General features: G+C 38.1%; 1 protein-coding gene across 1 annotated transcript in view; it reads left to right on the forward strand.

The window, feature by feature from the left end:
- Positions 1–20,807, forward strand: part of LOC107087367 (rho GTPase-activating protein 20-like) — a 49,528-nt gene that overhangs the window by 11,252 nt on the left and 17,469 nt on the right. The window contains exons 3-11 of the mRNA XM_015378909.1: positions 6,484–6,660; positions 9,012–9,161; positions 9,710–9,751; positions 9,854–9,938; positions 10,059–10,136; positions 10,551–10,617; positions 11,107–11,316; positions 19,470–19,660; positions 19,779–19,943. Coding sequence (XP_015234395.1) covers positions 6,484–6,660; positions 9,012–9,161; positions 9,710–9,751; positions 9,854–9,938; positions 10,059–10,136; positions 10,551–10,617; positions 11,107–11,316; positions 19,470–19,660; positions 19,779–19,943 — 1,165 coding nt within the window. The remainder of the gene's footprint in view (positions 1–6,483; positions 6,661–9,011; positions 9,162–9,709; positions 9,752–9,853; positions 9,939–10,058; positions 10,137–10,550; positions 10,618–11,106; positions 11,317–19,469; positions 19,661–19,778; positions 19,944–20,807) is intronic.

Below are 20,807 nucleotides of genomic sequence, written 5' to 3' on the forward strand. Positions count from 1 at the left end.
CAAGCTCTTACAGCGGCCAGTTGTTAAAATTTGAACAATATAACAACACTTTTGACGCCTAATAAAGGACCTTATTAAACATAGCTCAGTTGCAGCAGCCATCTTGGCTGTTATGGTTACAGAGAAAGTGCTGTTGCATCATGGACCAGCCTCTTGCGCTGTAATTTGTCTAGTCTGTTTTAGTATTAAGCCTTATTAGACTGATTTATTTCCAGTATAACGCAGTCTGGCTGGTCTTGCTAACTTTAAACTGTCTCAAACATCTCGAATTAGCAATTAGCATCATTAGCAACCCTAACTCTTCACATCAGTGTGTTTTTGAGAAAATAGAGATCCTTGACTGAGAGACCTTATAAGTTTTATAAAATAAAAAAGAGATACTTAAAAATGAAACAGTGTTGTAATCTGGCAAAGACCTCTACAGGAAGATTCAAAGAAAGACACCAAAGCAAGCACACAGTGTTGCATGTGGCAGTTGCTGTTGCCAGCTCTTTAGGAAGGAAAAGCACTACTGGCTGTCCTAAATGATGCCATATATGTTTTACCTAATTTACATATTTGATAACGATCTTGTCCTAGTTATAGTAAAGAGCAAAATAATAGCATTGGCAAGACAGAAAGTAATTAGAAATTGCCTAAATACTTATTTAAAGGTATATTGGAGGAGGTATCATCAAAATAAGTGGTCCTACTAAATTTCAATCATTCTGGTGATATCTTTACGTAAGGCCGACGTATGTTCTCGACCCCAATTTCACTTACCGGTAGTGAGTCTGACATAGTGGAAAAATTGCAAACCGTCTTTTGGAAAGCAAGCTTGTATGAACGATGCAAACTGCAACTTTTAAACAGAGCGTGCATGAGGAGAAATGGGCTATTGCATGGTATTACACGCATTTCGCAAAAATCTACTGTACATTTTAGACAGTAAAGTCTCCAATACATATAGATGTATATATGTACTACATTGGCAGTGGTAGTGGAAGTTGTTTTTGTACCAAGCTATTTCAGGAAGGCTGCAAAGGTAGTTTACATGCATGGCTCTCTGTTCTAGCTGTAACTCTATCTTCCAACTAGTGTTGCACCGATACCAATATCGGGCAGGGCCCCGATCCAGCACTAAAATGGTGGTATCGGTATCAGCGAGTACCAACATATAGGGTACCGATACCATTTTGAGAGCCAAAAGTTTATTTAACTATTGTCAACCATTCCAGGTAGGCAATAAAAAGTTCTACTGGATTTACTTTATATTAGTCTTTCTCCTATTTAAAAAGGTAGGCAGCAGCTTAACAAAGCTATGATGGCAATTATTTTACATCCAAGTATTATGCAGTTCTTTATATACACACATATAAATTTCAAACAGATGGTATCAGTATGGTATTGGTATCGGCCGATACTGCAGAACCAGGTATCGGGTATCGGTATCAAGCCCAAAAAATGGCACTACTTCCAACACAAAGAGTATTAACGCCACGTAAAGGAATGGAGTGAAAAACAGTGAGTTTCATTTGGAAATTGTGATAACATTGAGAATGAGATTAATTGTCCAGCCCTAACCCTAATCAAATCTAGCTTTCTGTTGTTGTTGTCTGGATAACCATGTTCATACATTTTTTTCTACTGACCTATTTTTTAATTACCTCATGTTGCAATGGACAACTTTTAAGTTTTTTCCCATTGGAGCACCTTCCTCTATGCAGTGGGTTATTGTTTTTCTTGTCTACATATGTGTGTTCGATAAATAAAAACTAGATGGTGAATGTAAAAAGTGAGTTAAATCCATTATTGTTACTCAGACATAATAACCGAAAAGTACAGGAAGGATCATTACTACAACATTCAAAATATCGATTCTTTAAAGATTGAAAAAAGGCTAATTATAGTTTTTGTATTCATAATGTGCACTTTTTAAACCTGTTGGATCTCTCTTATCTTACTAACCTCAACCCAGTTTCTAAGGTTCGAGCCAATTTAGTTGAATAAGATGCATCTCAGATCAGGATTCATTCAACAGATCATTCTTTAAAGAAAAAACACAGCCTCTTTCAGAAACTAGGGTTACTTCTTTTATTCTTTTACAACTTGTCAGAGTTCAACTATGCTGATAAAATCCATCAACCTTTATATGCACACTTTTGCTTCTTGAATATTCATCCCTTTGGATTAGTATGCAGTGCTGTGAGGATCTTTGTACGCTTTCGCAATCTTATTGTGTTTATAATGTCAACATTTCTCCTCATGGAGCCAGGCCTTAACAGAAATGAGCGTGTACTTTCAGGCGGGGCGGGAATGAAATTTATCAACATCACATGATGCACAATAGAGACATTAGCTCTTCATCCATCAGATTCCAAGGACTGCGGCCTGGCTGTCAATCTGCCATTTAGGAGGGAGGGATGTGTGGTGAATACGGAAGATGTTCTCTTTATTAGTGGGAGCAGCGAGGAAGTGAAAGGGCCTTACAAAAAGGGTTAGCCCGTGTGTGTTTGTGTGTGTGCTAGCCAAAGGTTTTCGGAGACAGATGACAGGAACTGAGACGCATCTGTTATATCAGTCCCACTTAATGCAGAAACCTACATTTCCCAGTTTTCCGGTTGTAGTTGGACAGGATTTCAGGAAGCCTTTCTGACACAAAGATCTCTTAGAAGTACTGTAGAGATACACTGACTAAAGTTTTGCCATCTGTGTTTCCTAATAAAGGGGTTGAGAAAACTATCAACTTGCTTGAGATTGTAAATCCTTACTTATCTCTGATTTCTCCATATTTTAAAGTCATAGGGAAATCATATTTAAATGTCAAATCATTCTGGCTTAAACATGTATATAAATGTGCTCTTTATCAGATGATATTGTCCCAAAATTTTGAACATTTATATTGAAAAAAAATATTTTTTATTCTGTGTTTTTTTTTTTTTTGTTAACTTATGCAGGCCAGTTAGTTATACGTCAGCTTGTTCACCCAAATTCGGCCATCATATATCAATCAAATTTTTTCAGTGATAGCACGTTAATTCAAATGTCGCAGCTAATATACGCAATGGTTGAAATAAGAATTATTTCCTTTCCCATTGAGTTCAGTCCCAGTGTTCACAGGGATGGACGTCTGTGTCTTCAGCAGGCGTACAGCTAACAGAACTGGCGGCGTTGCGAGGCAAGGGCTCAAACATGTATGGCTGTAAGCCTTCTACACCAAACCAAGCTTCTGCCGCCCTGGCGTCCTCTTCCACAACATCTTCGTCCCCGCTTTCCTCCTCTAAATTAAAAATGTATGATGGAGGAGACTCATCCACGACCTCCGACACAAAACTCTCCTCCTCTTGCATGTTTCCTCTGTCCATAGCGTTCCTTGACAGTGTTGTTTCTAAGTCCCCATTTTAGTGCTTCTTGGTAGCACTAAGTTGCTAACTGGTTAGCAAGAAGCTTCTGAGAAATCAAACTTTCTTGCGAACCTTCCGCAACAACAATCTCGCCCTCTTGATAAACGACCAATCACATTCACTTTATTCACTCGTGTAAAGTCGTGCACCACTCAGGAGAATTTGGAAATGCAACAGTTGGAGAAGCCGTTTCCCTACGACTTTATAATCAAAGTTGTCCAGTGATGGACAGTATTTAAGAAAGCTCCAACGAATAAAAGGTGAAGAAAACAGAGACGTTGCTGTAGTTTGTCCAGCCTACCCGTTATCCTGTTCCCTCACACAAAGCCGGAATGAGCGGCACATTTCTCTAAATGTAATAGAAAACAGTCTCCTTATGCTGGAGGTTACCACCAAGGAGACGTCTTCACTCAGTAAAAAGCTCCTTGCAGAAGTGTGTTGTTCTTTTTTTGCAACCTAGTAGTGAATAGATATAAATAGTGTGTATTATAGTATGTTGGATCAACAGTATCCAACTGGTTTAAGCTGAAAACTCTCCCTCCATCTTTAAATATTAGTAAGACTAAAAGTTATTTAGAGTCTTTAAAAGTTAGATTAATGTTAGAAAAGCAGGATAATTTCATCTAGACCCTGCAGTGAATATTTCTTTAATAACGATTTGTTTTTTCGCCAAAACAAGCCAAGCGCAAGATAAAAATATTCAATGTGTTTTTTTAAACGAGTACCAGTTTAAACTTGTAATTTTTGCAGCACATTAAAAAAGAACAAGACCACTTTATAACCGCTGTGTTTCTTAATTTTTGAATCCTAACTTCCTGACATGATTAAGTTGGTATTGAGTGTGTACTCCAGGAGTGTCGTCATACGGACAGCTCATTCTCTGACTTCTGATTTGCTGCTCATTCTGTGCTGTTTTTCCTGATCATCCGTGCTTAACTAACCATCCTAATTCAATTTAGGAGAATTCTCTCTGCTCCCTTTGAGATTTATTTTTGGAATATACACAAAGGAAGAGGAGAAGGTCTAATTGTGTACCCTGTTTTTCATTAATTGATTATATAACTAAACACTCGTCTGATGTAACTGATGTAACTGATTTGGTTCGATGAGGGGATCCACGTTTCTCATGCTTCAGCAAAACTTGATCCACTGCTCTGTGTTTTTTAGTGCAGAATGATAATAATAATGCATGCTGCCATTTAAAATAATGAGAAGCGGAGACCTTGTTAATCGGAGGGTGCGGACCTTAGGGCAGGGAAACGTGTGCCCATTTGTGTACAAAACGGACAGAGATAGTAAATGTGGCAGCAAAAAGACACTTAAGTGTTTTATCAGATAGTGATGGCTAAACAGGAAAGGATGGCGAACTCTAATTATTTCCTTTTGCTCTGAAAACAAAGTTCCTCCTCATTTTTTATCCATTAACAATGGGGTGTATGCAGAGATTAAAGGTGATTCTGCTGAATGGTAATCTAGGGTTTTTTGGTATTGGATGCTTCATAAAAACTGAGGAACCTCAATATTTCCATCTTTTTTTCATGCCGATGTTAGACATTCAAAATGTGTGCTACCCACAATCTAACAGGCTTATGCAGCGTAACTTATGATTTGTGGTTTGGTATGAGCCCAGCATTTATTTTGCAGTAAGAAACCAGGAAATATTGTGGTGAACTTTCCATTCCGTTAATTTTTGAGAAGATATCGGGACATTTAATCCCCTTTCGATCTCTTCCAGGTGTGGTTCACCACTACATGGCAATCGTGTTTTTGTAGTCTAGCTGCCAGAAGTCAATAATAGTGGAGAAAACCTCCAGTGTTGACGTACGTCAGTGAAAGCAGCAGAGATAATGAGGTTTTTAATTTTTTTTGGGCAACGTAAAGCCCAGCAGGTAATGTGGGCTGCTCTTTCAAATGGTTCACAATTTAACAGACCCATTTGATATTTACATTTGAATAGTTTCTCTGGTTACAAAAGAAAGTAATACTTGTTGTTCTAAGCTGAGTTACTAACCATCTTTTTTTTTTATGAAGCAGCTCTTTTGTATCTTAAATTTCCTTCAAACCTTACAATTATTGGCATGATGTGGATTGAAGTAATTATTATTATTATTCCAAATTCTTCTCTGGTAATTTGTTCTGAAACATTTTATTTACCTTCAATAAAAGTACCTCACAAAAAATGTATTATAGCCAGAAGTTAGAAACCAGTTTGCCAGGTTTTGAACATCAAATGGAGCATTATTGTCTTTGGCTCACATTCAGAATGTTATGCGTGGTGCAGAACTGTCGTTCCACATCCGTATAAAGACACCATCCACATGGTGAAACATGTTGGTGGCAGGATCATGCTATGGGGATTGTTTTCATCAGTATGGATGAATGTTTTCACTGGAAGAAGACCTGCTACATACCGGCCACACTGCAAAAATTGCAAAAATGTATTTCCCTTTATCTATGCAGATAAGTAATACACTTTGACAATAGAATCTGATTATTTATGTTTATGATAAGGAAAAATGACTTGATTATCTCATTTGAAGTGCATAACATGTAATTATCTTATTTTAAGGGCAAAAATACTGATTGATTTACCTCCTTATATAAAGGGTAAATACACTTACTTTCCTACATTTGCACTTGGTTTTTAGATGACTATTTACCGTTAAGAGCCAGAACAGAATGGTTTAGACCAGGGATCACAAACCGGTTCCAGAAAGGGCCATGTGGCTGCAGGTTTTCTTTCCAACCAAGCAATAGCACGCCAGACTCCAATCACCTCATCAACTGAGTGCAATCTGAACATGATGACTTGATGAGATGAATGAAGTCTGGTGTGCTATTGCTTGGTTGGAAAGAAAACCTGCAGCCACATGGCCCTTTCTGGAACTGGTTTGTGACCCCTGGTTTAGACCAAAGTTCATTTGTTAGAGTGGCACACTCAAAGATCAGTCCTAAAACCTGCTAAAAATCTATGAGTCGATGCATTGAATCAAAATTAAAACCGTAAATGTTTGCACTTGCAGGGTTGCAGGGGTTATATTAGTTTACCAAATCTTACTGAATCTAGATTTCACGGTGTGTCTTTTTTTCATCCCTCCAGGGAAAGCTGCATGATACCAGTCAGCCCGGAGTCCTGCTCCTTAGTCCAGGCTTTCCTAGCTGAATGTCCCAGCCGCCAGTTTCTGGGTCACGCCCAAACGCAGCTAAAGACGGGTTTGCAAACCCAGGAGAGACACCTCTTCCTCTTCAACGACACGCTCCTCGTTGCTAAGGCCAAGTAAGTTCCCCATTTCAAGTGTCCTGAAAGTGCAGCGAGCAGCGTCTCTTTATGTGGTGGTTTTTGTGTCTTGGTTACAGAATATGGAGACAAAAATATTCAGGAGAAAAAAGAAAAATCTGAATGAAAATATCTTGGCAGAACAATCATAAAAACTTTGTCTACTAAAATTCATTCTGATACTTTCTAAGGATCCCGCCTCATTTCTCACCTTCCTTAATTTCCTGCTTCTTTTACCTTCATTTCTCATATATATTCTACCTTACAATAATTTCACAGCCAATAAAATCCATATGAAGCTTGGCTGACATCAAAGCCCCGCCCTTCCTGTCTCTGCAGTAAGGGACTCCCCACCCACAAGCTAAATCACACCAGAACATGCAAAAATAGAAACTCAAGGCGCACTTAGACATTTTTGAGGTCTACATTCACACACATTCACAAATAGACTGCATAGATCTGCATTCACTGTACACACAGACACAGCAGGATCTCTGTGGTGTGTCCCAGGAGTCATGTGCCAGTGGGTGGAGCTGACCCTTCCTGCACAGAGACTATGCACTATAATTGGCTTTTATTTTTAATGTGGTTTAACTCGGGGTGAATTAGAGGAATGCGCACTTGGAGGAGAGCAATTGCGAAAGGGAAAAGACATTCAGTGATATATGTGTGTGTTTTTCATTCTCTTATATCCTTCGGATATGTTGAACTGGATCATCTACCTCTATAATTAGAGACATGGTAAATGGATGCACAGTTTACAGAGTGTGACTGTGTTTTTACATCTGAAAATAGCTGAATCTTTTTTTATCTGCTTCTCTATAGAATCTTCTCTGTGTTATAAGCCAGTGGAAATATACTGTGAGCTTCTAACCTTATTCAGCGGCCTTTGTTAGGATTCTCTGCTATAGACTAAGGCAAAATTTACAGGCATACATTTAGAATTGCATTGCCTTTGGTGATGCAGCTAAGCTTAGTGAGATTATACAGCATCTGTGAACTTCAACTCTCAAGATTTTCCACAGATTCTCGATTAGATTCAGGCCGGGATTTTTGGCTCCTTCCCACACATTTAAACAATTTATTTTTTAGATTTAGTTCAATTAATTTTATTTACATAGTGCCAGTTCACAACATGTGCCATTTAAAGGTTCTTTATAGAGACAATTCAATCAGTTCATTCAGTCAGATTTGCTCAAAGTTTTGTTTCTTAGAAAAACCAGCTGATTGCATCGACTTATTGACTTTGCAGGATCTCCTCTAGATGAGCTTGTAGAGGCAGTAGATATTTACTTGCATTTAGTCGTTGACTCTGCAGCAATGTGCAACAGAGAGCAGGCATGCAGCGACAGTGGGTCAGCAAAAGTGAGCCTAAATAGAACTCCAGCACCGGGTGTGATGACGGGACATAAACTGACGTGGTGCCATCTTTTGGCAGAACTGCCGAACTACCAGAAAACCAGATGGTGGCCATTGATAGAGCTACTGCTTTAATGCCACACAGAAAACTTACAGCTAAGAGGGTAGAGCTTAAATGATTGCTAACACCATTAACTAGGTCCTCACGTGTCTATCAACTTCACAGCGACATCAGAATGCCTCCTGCGCTTTAGATATCTCTAACAGTCACTCTTTTTCCAGTGCAGCTCAAGTTTTATTCCTCCTTGACTCAAACATCTTCATCACTGCAAAAAATTGAAATCTCAATGAGTAATTTTTTTTTAAATTAGTGCATTTTTTTCTTGAATTAATGAGGTAAGTGTAAAACTTTGCCAATGGAACAAGACAATTTACATTTAAAATAATAAAAAAAACGATTACATTGTCTTATTTCAAGTGCATATTATCTAATTATCCTATTTTAAGAGTAAAAATCCAAATTCCATTGGCAAATAATTTTATTTTGCTGCTCAAATTAAGAGTTAATGTACTTAATTTAAGACTTTTTTAGTCATTTTTAGATTGTTTTTGCAGTGGATCCCTGTTTACACTTGATCTGAGGCTGTTCTTTTATTTGCAATTAGAACGGAAGTTCCAGACTTGCTTGCCTCCATTTTTCCGGCTTGTTGACCAATAATACGCATGTCCAGTGACATAATCCCAGCACATGTTGATGTTATGGTACATTTATTTGGAAAGACTATATTTACTTACAAACTGAGCAAAAAAATAAAACAAAAAAATAACAAATACGATGCCAGCAGGCAGTAGTAATTTGTTGTAACAACTTTGTATGTAACTGGAGTGACTTACCGGCGTGTAAATAAAAAATAAAAAAGTCAAATAACGCGACTATATACCTTTAAGGTGTTGAATTTAATTCAGTTAACAGTTGTTTCTTACTTTTTCAGATCTCCTACTCATTTCAAAGTGAAGAGCCAGGTCCGAGTGTGTGAGATGTGGACGGCCAACTGCATGGATGAGGTGTGTGAAGGAAGCACAAACCCAGAAAGGAGCTTCGTTATGGGATGGCCCACCTGTAACTTTGTGGGCACTTTCAGGTATATATTCAGACTTTCATGCTATAAACAAAATTATTCCCACTTTCCAATAAAAAATGGTCTCAGAAATCAGTATGTTATCCTGATCAAATAAAAGCGATCCAATTTAATATATCTTCATTCAAATAATAAACCTTATGGTAAACAGAAATGCTCCTGTGAGTCAACCCGCCGAGTACACAGTGTTCTTAGATACATGAAGGGGAGCTACAAATCAAACGTGTAGCTATAAAATCCCTTAAACCCTCAAGCGTTGTGGTTGTTCCCGTTTTTTTTTTTTTTTTTTTTTAAGGAACTCAACTGAACCTCATTGAGCCAAAGAAGTCAACCACATGTGCACACAGCAGGCCCCGACATGCATCACAACAAATACAGTCTCACATGCCATGCTCTGTTTATGCACCTGCTTCGGTGCCACACACACTCATATCACATTTTCTGTTACCAGAAATCATGTCGTAGCTCAAGGCATCGGCTGTGGTTGTGAAGTTGGAGACGGAGCTAAAGGTTTAATTATTTTTCATTTCAATTTTTTTACTTATCCTCAGCTCTGAAGAAATCAAAGACAACTGGTTGGCACTCATCAATGGGTAAGTTAATGACTATAACTAATGCCGATCACAATTTATTTTGTCATTATAGTCATTTTAAATACAAATAATTAATAACTTCCTTTTATTCTCTATTTCCAGTCAGATAAACGAGGGAAAAGAAAAAGACGACCCCAAAACTATTCCTCTGAAGATATTTGCCAAAGACATTGGAAATTGTGCATATGTATGACTCTTTATAAAACTCTTCCCTTTTTTCATCTTTATATCACAAAGATGTTCCCACTGCATTCCTACATTTATTTTAAACAACACTCAAGTACATATTTCCATGATATTTCGCTAGGCCAAGACGCTCGCTGTCAATAACAGGGACAGCACCGACGACGTCATCCGAATGGCTCTGCAGCAGTTCGGCATAGCAGTAAGTAGCTGAATAACAGATTTAATGGAAGCTATATAAAAAAAAAAAAAAAAACTAATTAGGCTTTAACACTTACATGTTTTTTTGGTTTATTTCTTATCTTTCATTTTGCACAATTATACATGTAAATGTACTTAGACTACTTTCACCAGATTTTAAAAGATTTTCTTAAAAACTGTTATTAAAGCCTTCAAAATTTTGATTTTTTTTTTAATTTTAATTAGTGGTGATTTATGGTTTCTTTGAAGTTTCTTATGATTGTGAAGCATAATTTTCAAACAGCTACCTAATATTAAACCTTTGACTGTTGCTCTCTACGTATCAGGGCTGAAAAACACCTGTTTCCAGTCAACAGCTGATTTCTTTAATCATTTTTTTTTACATTAGTGAATTATTTCCTAATTTCCCATTTAGGGTTGTGTAAAAGATCACCGATTGTGGGTCAGTTCCTGTAAGGATGATCCTCCATACCCTCTCATTGGTAAGTTAGTCTTATTTAGACCTTGCTTTATCATTTACTGTATGTAACATTCAGGATGATGTTTGAACTATAAAAAATCTTGAAACCAATTTAAAAAAACGTAGAATTATTATTATTGTTTTTTTTGTATAAAACTTATATCAAAGTTCATCAAGTGTTGAAAAAAATCGGTCAGGACTAAAGCCAAGAAAAGCCCGGAGAGGGCTTCACTTCTGTGTGAGAAACAGAAAGTCAACATCTGGGAGCGTTTCAGTGCAGATGATTTTTACTCACAGTGGTATTTCCCTGACATTCCTTTGCCATAATCTTTTTGTTCTGTCGTTCACACAGAATTCCTTGCATCCTTTTCTGTTTTTAAGATTTTTCTTGTTGCTCTGTTCCAGAACTGTCCTATTTTTTTTTTAAATCACATTACTTTGCTTCTCCTCCTTAAACTGCACATACCAGAGCTTCCACCTCTAACCTCTGCTCTCTAACCTTTTGATTCAGGGCACGAGTTTCCCTTTAGCATCAAAATGAGCCACATACGGGATGGAGGGGGCAGTCCTGGCGGACATGGAGGGGGACTTTGGAGGGAGCAGCTGAGTCCGTCGGACTGCCCTGAGGTTCTGTTGCTGGACCAGTGCCTTCCTCCAGACACCCAGTGCCAGTTTATTCTCAAGCCCAACAAAGTGGTACTCGACCCTCCACAGATTATAGGTAAGTCCACATGACTTTTCTGGCATTCAAAATGTCAGTTCATTCTGGTCATTGTTTTTAGCAATTTTTCAAAAAATGAAGCCGCAAAATCCAATGACTCTAGTTGTTAAAATGGTAGAAGAAGACAACCCTCACAACCAGCTGCTGATTTCTGGATATTAAGCCAGTTTCCAAGGGTGTCATCAGAAGGTTGAGATGTGGAGCTGATTGCAACTAGGAGCAACGTCACTGACCTGATTCAAAATGTTCAGTCTGTTCGCGGAGAACACAGCCGAATCCAGACAGGAGGTTAGACCGCAGTAGCGGCGGGCGTCAACCCCAGAGTTCCTAAAGAGCGCGTGGAGCAGGCGCCAGCCGACGCCGAGCAGCAACCAAGTCCAAAGGGGAAATCCAAAGCCGGACTCAGAAGACAGGTCCAGGTTCAGAAGCCGGTAGAATCCAGGATCAGATCAGACAAACAGAGCAGAAAGGGGCAATGCAAAAACTCGAGATCCTCAGGGCAGAAACTGGTCATAATCAGGAAAACAGAACAGACTAAAGAATGCTAGAATTCGTCTCACCAAAACACTTGATTAACCTTGCACTGATTGGAGGCAAACACACAACATAAATAGCAGAGGAACCAGGTGGAAATGATCGCCGTTAATCAGCCGCAGAACCAATTAGATAGGGGAGGAAGGAGCAAAGGAAAAACCCAAACCATCAGCACCAAGGTCATGACACAGATAATACAAACCTCTCTGTCAGTTCTGCTTTAAATACATTATGAGTTCCTTTTAGTCATGTATTATTGACGACTCCTATATGTTCAGTAGAGAGCTCCTACAAGAGGTGGGCAGATCAAACTTAGGATTGATACTATCGATACCAAAGCTGGTATTGATATTTATCAATATTCGGTTAAAAAGATCGATACTTTTTATGCACTCCCACACGCACTAACTGCAACAGATTCACCGGTCTCAACGTCTGTGTCAAAGCACATTGCTGCTCCCCCCTCCCCTCTCTGCCGGAGCAGAAAATACCATGAATGAAAATAGATGCAAGTTGTACGGTTTCTACAAAGCTGGTTAAATGCTCTGTAAACACAACAATTTATATAAACACATGAAAAACCATGAGCAAGAAAACTTCAGGCTACAATAACCTGAGAGGAGACAAAACTTCGCTCATTGGTCCAACAGACCCTCGATTCTCAGACATACTTCACTGACAGCTGGCGTTTCAGACCTACAGAGAGCATATCCAGCTAGATAAGATAGACCACCTTCATATTAACTTTCAAAGTAGATATGAAATGTCATATATTACTATAGCCTACTCAGAAAGTGTGATTAAGAGCTTGAAAGAACCAAGTACATTTATCGCATTAAACATGTTCCTTTATTTAACCCGCAATGTGGAAATTTATAGAATTAAAGCAACAGGCAAGTGCGCAAAATAAAAACAAAATTGCATAATGATTGAAAGAGGTGGATTAGAAAAAAAAACACTATGAACAATACCATTATTATTCAATTGTTATAATGAATAAAACCACTGAAAGGCCAACAGTTCAATGATACATCAAGCTTAAATGTTAAAAAAGTTTTGGTATTGTATTGATATCGGCGATACTGACCCTGTATTTACTTGATATCATATCGATTAAAAACTCCCGGTATCGCCCACCTCTACCTCCTACATCCTGCTTAATATAGTGCAAAAAGGAAGAGATTTCCTGCAGTTTGGTTAAATGCAGGAAAAGGAGGAAAACCCCTAAAAATGCCATTGATGCAAAAACTTTCATAGCTCATTAGGAAGGCCATCTACTCTACCTATAAACTTTTACCTAGGCAAAGGAATCATGAGGTCTGGGCAGTGGATTTTCTTTTAAATGTAAAGGAACTCGTTCATGTCCATCGGTCCAATTCTTTCTGAGGAAATGCACGTACAGAAATGCAGAAGAGAAAGTACCTCCAAGAATCTGTCCTGCTTAGATAAACCGCTTCAGTCTGATCATTCAGTTCTAACACAGAGTTAAAGTCATGTTGGTAGGCCAGAGGAGGAAGCAACAGGTGGACAAGAAGAACAGAAGAACAGTTGGAAAAGAGATTTCACTGACTTAGAAAAGACGCTGTAGCAAAATAAGAAACGTCAGGACAAACAAAGACCAAGGAACCCCAGAAGGCGTTGACGAGTGTGAGAATAGGAAGATGGAAAGTGAAAAGAGATGACACAGCTACTGAGGAAGAGCGAAGGCCGGCAGAGGTGAAGGAAAAGAAAACAACTGATCTCTGATGATATGGAGAGGAATTTGCAGAGCGGGAGAGAGATGGGATTTTGAATGGGAGAACAACGAAGAAAACGGGAGGCGGGGGCGGTGGAACGGCTATGATGGCGGACAGAAACGAGGACAAACTGCGGATACAAAAAGTGTACTGGAAAAAAACAGGAGGGATGACATGGGATTAAAGGAAAACAAGTTGTGGAGGAAAAATCTTTTTCCAGTCGAGTAGGCTCCAGTTTACCCACCGCAAGTGGGATTCTTTAGCTTCAACCAAAACAGTCCGTTACGTAATTTCTCCATACCAGCCTTGTAGCTGTAGAGGGATAACTGCCCACACCGATGTTTGTATCTACCCAGCAGAAGCCTTCTTTTAGGCCTTTAGCTATAGATAAATTAAAAATAAGATTTATAATAAAAAAAAGAATCACTTGTTTTACTCACTGTCTAAAGAGCTTTTTCCCTTTTTTCACCTTTCAGCCACATATTTTAATGAATTTTGTGCAAATTAGAGGATTTTTAGGACGAAAAACTTTAAAAACGATCAACAGAAATAGATTTTAAAACAGTTACTAAACCAAACACTGGAAAGGACTTGAATAAAGGTTTTATTCAAAAAAGCAAATTTTTATTTTATTCCTTCCAGGCTGATACCAATAGATAACTGAAAGAGGTCCTTGTTTCTTGAATATTTTCAGACAAACCAAATAAAATCCTTAGATTCAACACAAGATGTGTTGTAAAAATATTTGAGCATCTTAAAAAGTTCACTTAATCCTGATTCTTTTGCCTCCTAAAGGGGCATCATCTGCCTGATGGGACTTTCCAGACCAAAAAAAAATCCTCATCATTTTCAGACGATTATTAAGCCATAAAAACCCTAAGTGCTTCTTCATCTTTTGGAGCTGAACGCTCATCGGATATGAATCATTAGGTTTGGTTTATCTTCAAGTTTATTTATGGGGGGATTATTTGGACACAACTTCTTTTGCTTGCGCAACGATACAGAGAAGTGTGGCGGCCACGTCACTCCGTCTCTAAACAAAAAATGTTTCCAATATACCATCTCTGTCACCCAAACATGCTTTATAATTTCACTTTAAAATGTTCCAGATGATTTGCTCCAGTTGTGGTTTGGATTTAAGAAGCTTCTTGGCTGTAGGATTGGAGACACTAAAGCTCAGGGTAGAACAAAAAACCACTAAATGGAACCTGCTGTGCTTTTCAATGGAATCAAATGAAATATAATGGAAACTGTCAACATTACTTTGTTTATGTGTTAAGTTTTGATGACCTCAGATATATTTCTGCCATTCTACTGTTGATGCAGATTAGTTTTTTGGGGTTTTATCGTTATGTTTTTTTGCCCAGACCCTTAATACAAACCCCAAAACTTTTTTCATTAAGACAGAAATGGACCAATCACAGTTTGAGCTGATATCCGATTTCATATATTTCTAAAACTGTAAAAGTTGGACCCAAATATTTTAACCAATCCAGGATGGGGTTGAAGACTGTAGTTCTGCTTTGTTTGTTTTACGCTGTTAAGTGATCTGTGTTGCCTCCAGATTCGCCCCCGCAATACGGCTACTGTCCACCATCAAAAGAGAGCTATATGTCATGCTATGCTACGTTCAGACCGAAAGCAGGAGAGGCAGCAGAAAAAGCTGGTTTACATGCAAAGTCAAGGGTTGACGTGCATCATGGAAGCGTCCAGCAGCGCGTATGTGCAGCAGAAGCAGCGCGTCATGAGCTTCTGATCATCTGACGCATGCATATCAACCAATCAGAGAAGCTGATCTGGGAGCTGGCAGGGAGACAGACACAGTGCTGCTGATGCAGAGCGCTATGATCGCTCCTCTGAAATGGTTTAGTAAAACCTAAATTAACTTAAAATGTCGAAACCTGCCGTCAAAATATGTTAGATTTTATTATTCTGCCTGCAATTTGAAATACGTACGTGAAAAACGCTAACATCTACTTCCAGCCGCCGAGCACAGCCACAAACAGAAGGAATGCCAGATACAGCTTTATAAGTGGATTTCCTGTGACAGAGCACCACAGGTGTATGGCGGACTGAGCGGCTCCAACAGCTAAATAATATTTAAAAGCAGGATGGTAATCTGGATGAACTGACTGCACGGATTAAGTTTTCAGGTGGACTTTCTCACTTAAAAACATTAAAAATACTGTTTACCCACTGATCACAGCAAATATAGACCATTGGAACAGCAAAGATGCTTCAGCCATGTTAGAACTAGACTTGTACAAGCATCAAAAATGAAGCAGCACGCACATTTTTGCTGCTCCTGCTGCTTGCAATGTGAATATAGCTGACACTCCATAGGGTTAAAGAACAGCAGCAGATTTATTTCTTGCTTTTTCAGGCATTTTTTTCTGATTTTGATGTGGCCAGTTAACAGATAAACTGAAAGTGTACTTCCTTTTTTATATACTGTAACATATTCATCATCATACAGATCACTGAATTTAACTAAAATGTTTCCCTAGAAACTAAGATCTTTCTCTCTGCAGCTCTAGAAAAAACTTAAACAATTACATTTTCACCTTTATTGAATAGAGGGAATATGAATGAATAGAGAATAGAGAGAATGAATAGTTTGAACACAAAAGACATGTTAAAAGCAAAAAAATGCACTATATCAGAGTTATTTTTCAATATGCAATAGCAGCTCACTCACCTAGTATTTGTGGTCTAAAATAATCCTATTCACTGTAAGAGATTAGCAAAAATATACAAACATTTAAAATGCATCTAGATGAGTCATGTTGTTATAGTACCAGCAGCCTGCTAAGTTCTTGCATTCTTGCACCAAATCTGTCAAATCCTGCTGGTCCTGTGATTTCATCTTTAAAAATTACATAATATTACATTATTTCTTGGGATTTTTAAATAGAAAATGTACTTGATGTATATAAAAGCGTTGCATGTGTAATGTTTGAAATTTTTGTATTTGAAGCCAATTTAATACTAAGCTTTAAAATATACCTCCAATATACAGCAACAGATTTTGCAGGATGAACCACATTTAGCCATTTAAATCAATGAGATGTTTGTGAACCTCTTTGTGTTTCTCACTCTTTTAATCTTGTGCTAGTACTTTTGGTCAGGGGAACACTTGCTGTTAACAAGATGTAGGAATGGGAGCAGAGGTAGATCATCAGGTTCAGTAATTAACCTGAACTGTTTTGTGCTCTTTTTGTTTGCTGTTTGCCCAAAGGTGTCCAAACCACACCTTGATGACGACATCTTTCCCTGCGAGATCTTTTTACTTGCTTTTACTCTTTATTTCTATTTTATTTCTTATCTAGAAGAAATGAAACCAAGTTCTACCTTAACAGATTAAAGCGAGCCTGCTAATCTAAAAGGTGTTTGTGAAGCACCTCCATATTTCCTGCAGAATTTTCCTTTAACTTTCTTCTCCAGGCTGTTTCAGTTTCTCTTTTATCTTACTGTGTTTTAGGGTTTTTTAAAATAATGCTTTATTACCTTGCCTCTACATCCTTCACTTTATTAAACCTTGATTCAATAAATTATAATAATTTAGCACCTTTTGCATCATGGTTGTGTTTTTGTTTTTGACGACAGCGGCTCCTCCTGAGAAGCACCAGAGCATCCATTACCGGTGACTGTGTTACTGCTGAACGTGGTTCCACAGTGTATTTAGGCATGACGCCATGACAGATTGTAAAATCATGAACTCTGCGAGCGGTATGCGGTGTATTTGGTGTGAAGCCTGTTTTGGCCCCGGGATCCTCCGCCCACTTAAAGAATCTCTTGTTTATTTGAGTCCCACCCTTAAATCCAAATCACAGCTGCCTAGTAAAATATATGGCTTTATTTCAACATTGTAGGAAAGCCAGACTGGAGCAATTGTGTACGAATACAATAGCTTGTTAAAAGATTTATTACAAAGCCATTTAGCAAGACATGATGTAACACCAACTAAAGAAATCATTTCAGATATTTATGTATTTATGTAAATGTTTTTTTTAAAGTTTGCATAAATATAAATCAGTAAACTGTATTTCTATTTAATATCCTTTAATCTGTTAGCCCTTAATAAAATCGGTAACGCTTTCTTTTACAGTACATCAATGACTATGTAATAACATGGCAAGTTACAATATATTACTAGGTAACGAGAAACACTTTGTGGAGAATTTTGGTAAGTGTTCTGCTTCAATGAGGTAACTCAGTAATTTCACCAACAGCAATAAATTAATGAGTTATTATCTAGTAAAATTCTGTTTATTACTTGGCATATAACAGAAAACAGAACCTAGAAGACAGCAAGCCAATCTTTTTAACTTAACTCTTATTTATATGTAACTTGAGTTCAGTTATATAATGCTTTATTAAGCTAACCACAAGTTACAATTTACCTTGTAAGCTGTTGGTAGGTGGTGGCCAATAATATAAACTGTTACATGGTAGGCTAGTGATAATTTCTGCACCAAAAAAATCTAAATTTTTACATAGTAACATACAGTTGTACTAATTACATGCAGGTAATTACCTGCATATATACCTTAATTTTGGGGTTATTAGCAAATTTAAGTTTTTCTTGTTACCAAGTAATATAGTGTGACATGGTGTCTTATTACCATGTTATTACATGGTTATTGATGTGCTGTAATAGAAAGTGTTACCATAAAATCCATTGCTTCTAAATATCTTCCTGAAGTTGCCTAATAGTGTGTAATTTAATCTCAGTATAAATCCAGATGTTCTGTAAAGGACCTAAAACAGTGAAAAAGAGAATAATAAAGACCTAGAAATACAGCAGATTGATTATGAAAAAGGTTTTGGAGAAATTTATAATAGAAACGCATTTCAAAACATTAATCTAAAGCAGGGGTTCCCAAAGTGGGGGGTAGGAGAAGATTTTAACCATCATTGTGACGTGGTCCCTGTGGTATGTGATTAGTTATTTATCTACTTATTTATATAAAACATAATTCAGATATTAAATGTACTTTTAAACTGTAAAGTGAATCATGAAAAAAATAAATTAAAAAGATGAACTAATAATTGTTGGGGTTTTTTTAACCTCTTACACCCTCAGGGGGTATAAATAAATTTCTGCCTGACAAAAACACACAAAAGTAAATCACTTATAGCCTCACAGCTATTAGATTTAAGAAGAACCTTTTGGTACGTCTGTAAAGGTAAGATGTCATAGAATGGTTTTCTGGTGTCAGCACCATTGTAGCTTTGACCCTGCCTGAAATATTAGGGACAAAATACAAAATATTTAGCATTTTTTGAACCTCGCCAAAATTTTCTTTGAAATAAACATTGCAAAACACTACCAAAATATTATTTATAGCACAAAAAAGTAGTACAGACTTTTAAATCTAAATGTTGTGTAAAACTATACCAAATTTGGACTCAATCAGATGAATCATATTTATTTTAGAATGGTATTAGTGAGAAATTTCTTTGGCGGAGAGGCCATTTTGGCACATTTATCCAAAAATGTCACCAAACTGTGCCAAATGTGTTTTTTACATCAATACTGGGGGATTGTTAAAATTATGAGGTCACGTAGCAGCTGGACCCAGCGGTGGGTCCGTAGGGTTCTAGGGGTTAAAAAACGCATTTATTTAAAAATGAAAGCAATTACTTCACTTTATATATGTTAAAGAATTTAGCATGAAGTAATTCTATGTATTTTTAGGGAGTCTCCAGTCTAATGCATCATTGTTTCTGGAGTCACAGGCTGAAATCTTTGGGAATCCATGATTTAAAGCTTGAGCATTTCACAGAGCGCTCTACAGTCCATCATTTAAAACTGATTGAATGACAATAAGCAAATTCTGATCTCATCTCAGACATCCATGGTCATTTTCTTCTCTGCAGAACCCGGCCAGCAGAAGACCTTTAAGAGAAAACGATCCCTGATCAACTGGCCTTTCTGGAAGGGTTCCAGCACCCAGCTGGACGGCGTGCCTCTCTCCCCATCGCTGCTGTCTCCCACTCAAGGACGGCTGTTTGGACAACCTCTGAACTCTGTGTGCCCTTCAGGTCACAGCCTGCCCAAGCCTGTCATGGTGAGTGTAGACCTCAGACCAGCTGAACAGAGTCAGGACTTCAACTGAAAGCTTTTTTTGGGACAGTTGAGAGAAAACCAATCATATATTTAGTTTTTTGTTTTCTTCTGCATTCCAGGAAATGTTAGTGTTTCTCTATCAGGAGGGGCCATACACAAAGGGCATCTTCAGGCGGTCGGCTGGAGCTAAAGCCTGCAGGGAGCTTCGAGACAGACTGGACAGCGGGACAGAGGAGCCGGAGATCACACACCAGTCGGTGTTTGTCATTGCCGCTGTCCTTAAGGTAACTCCGTCGCCCAGCTTTTTCCTGTCTCGCCCGTTTGAAACCAGACAACAGAGAGCAGGTGTGACTGAAGTGTGTCCTGAGCCCCCCTGGAGTCCAGACTGGGTAATCTGTCTGCAGGCAGGGAGCCAGTCACACACACAAGGTGCAGCCTTGTTCAGGCCTAACAGGCACTACAGTGTCAGGCATCCAGGCAGAAGCTCAGGTGTTTACCCAAGACTTTTTTTTTTCCTTCCAAAATGTTCACAACTTGTAAAAAGTCTCTTTTTTTTATCCGTCCACAAACTTTCATGTATTTAAGGAGAATAACACTAATATGCCAACACACTATAGCCAACAGTTTTATGAGCAGATGTGCAATGATACATGCTGATCTGTTTGACAAAGGGAAAGTGAAAAATCACATGACTGATCAGCAGTTTCCTCTTCCAATGGCGTCCTGAACATAAGAATTAGACTCACGCCCCTTTCTATCTCTCCCTACAAACACCATTTAGTCATTTAGACGCTGTTTTTAATCGAAATCCGGTCGGTCCGTCAAAGTCTCGATTTAGTCCAATTTGGGCTGTGTTTGGTTGGTCTGATTTTTCCCTCTTTAGTCCAGTAATTGACGGGGAAAAGACCGTTTTCCACGTCTTTTTAGCGATCTAAAAAATTATGACCTTTTCACTTTTCACTTTTTACCCAATTGTAAATGTCTTTTGGACGTAAATCATGTCTTTTGAACCAATTTTTGTTCGGTCGGCTACATCTCTCCATGGAATCAACCGATGCTAATTCTAGCTAACATGATAAAGTACTGTAAGTACAATTCCAACATATCCCAAACATCAGCCCATCACTGATCTGTGGTCCATTCTGCTG

The sequence above is a fragment of the Cyprinodon variegatus genome, unplaced genomic scaffold (genome assembly GCF_000732505.1).
Source record: "Cyprinodon variegatus isolate N-32 unplaced genomic scaffold, C_variegatus-1.0 Scaffold181, whole genome shotgun sequence".
Lineage (NCBI taxonomy): Eukaryota > Metazoa > Chordata > Actinopteri > Cyprinodontiformes > Cyprinodontidae > Cyprinodon > Cyprinodon variegatus.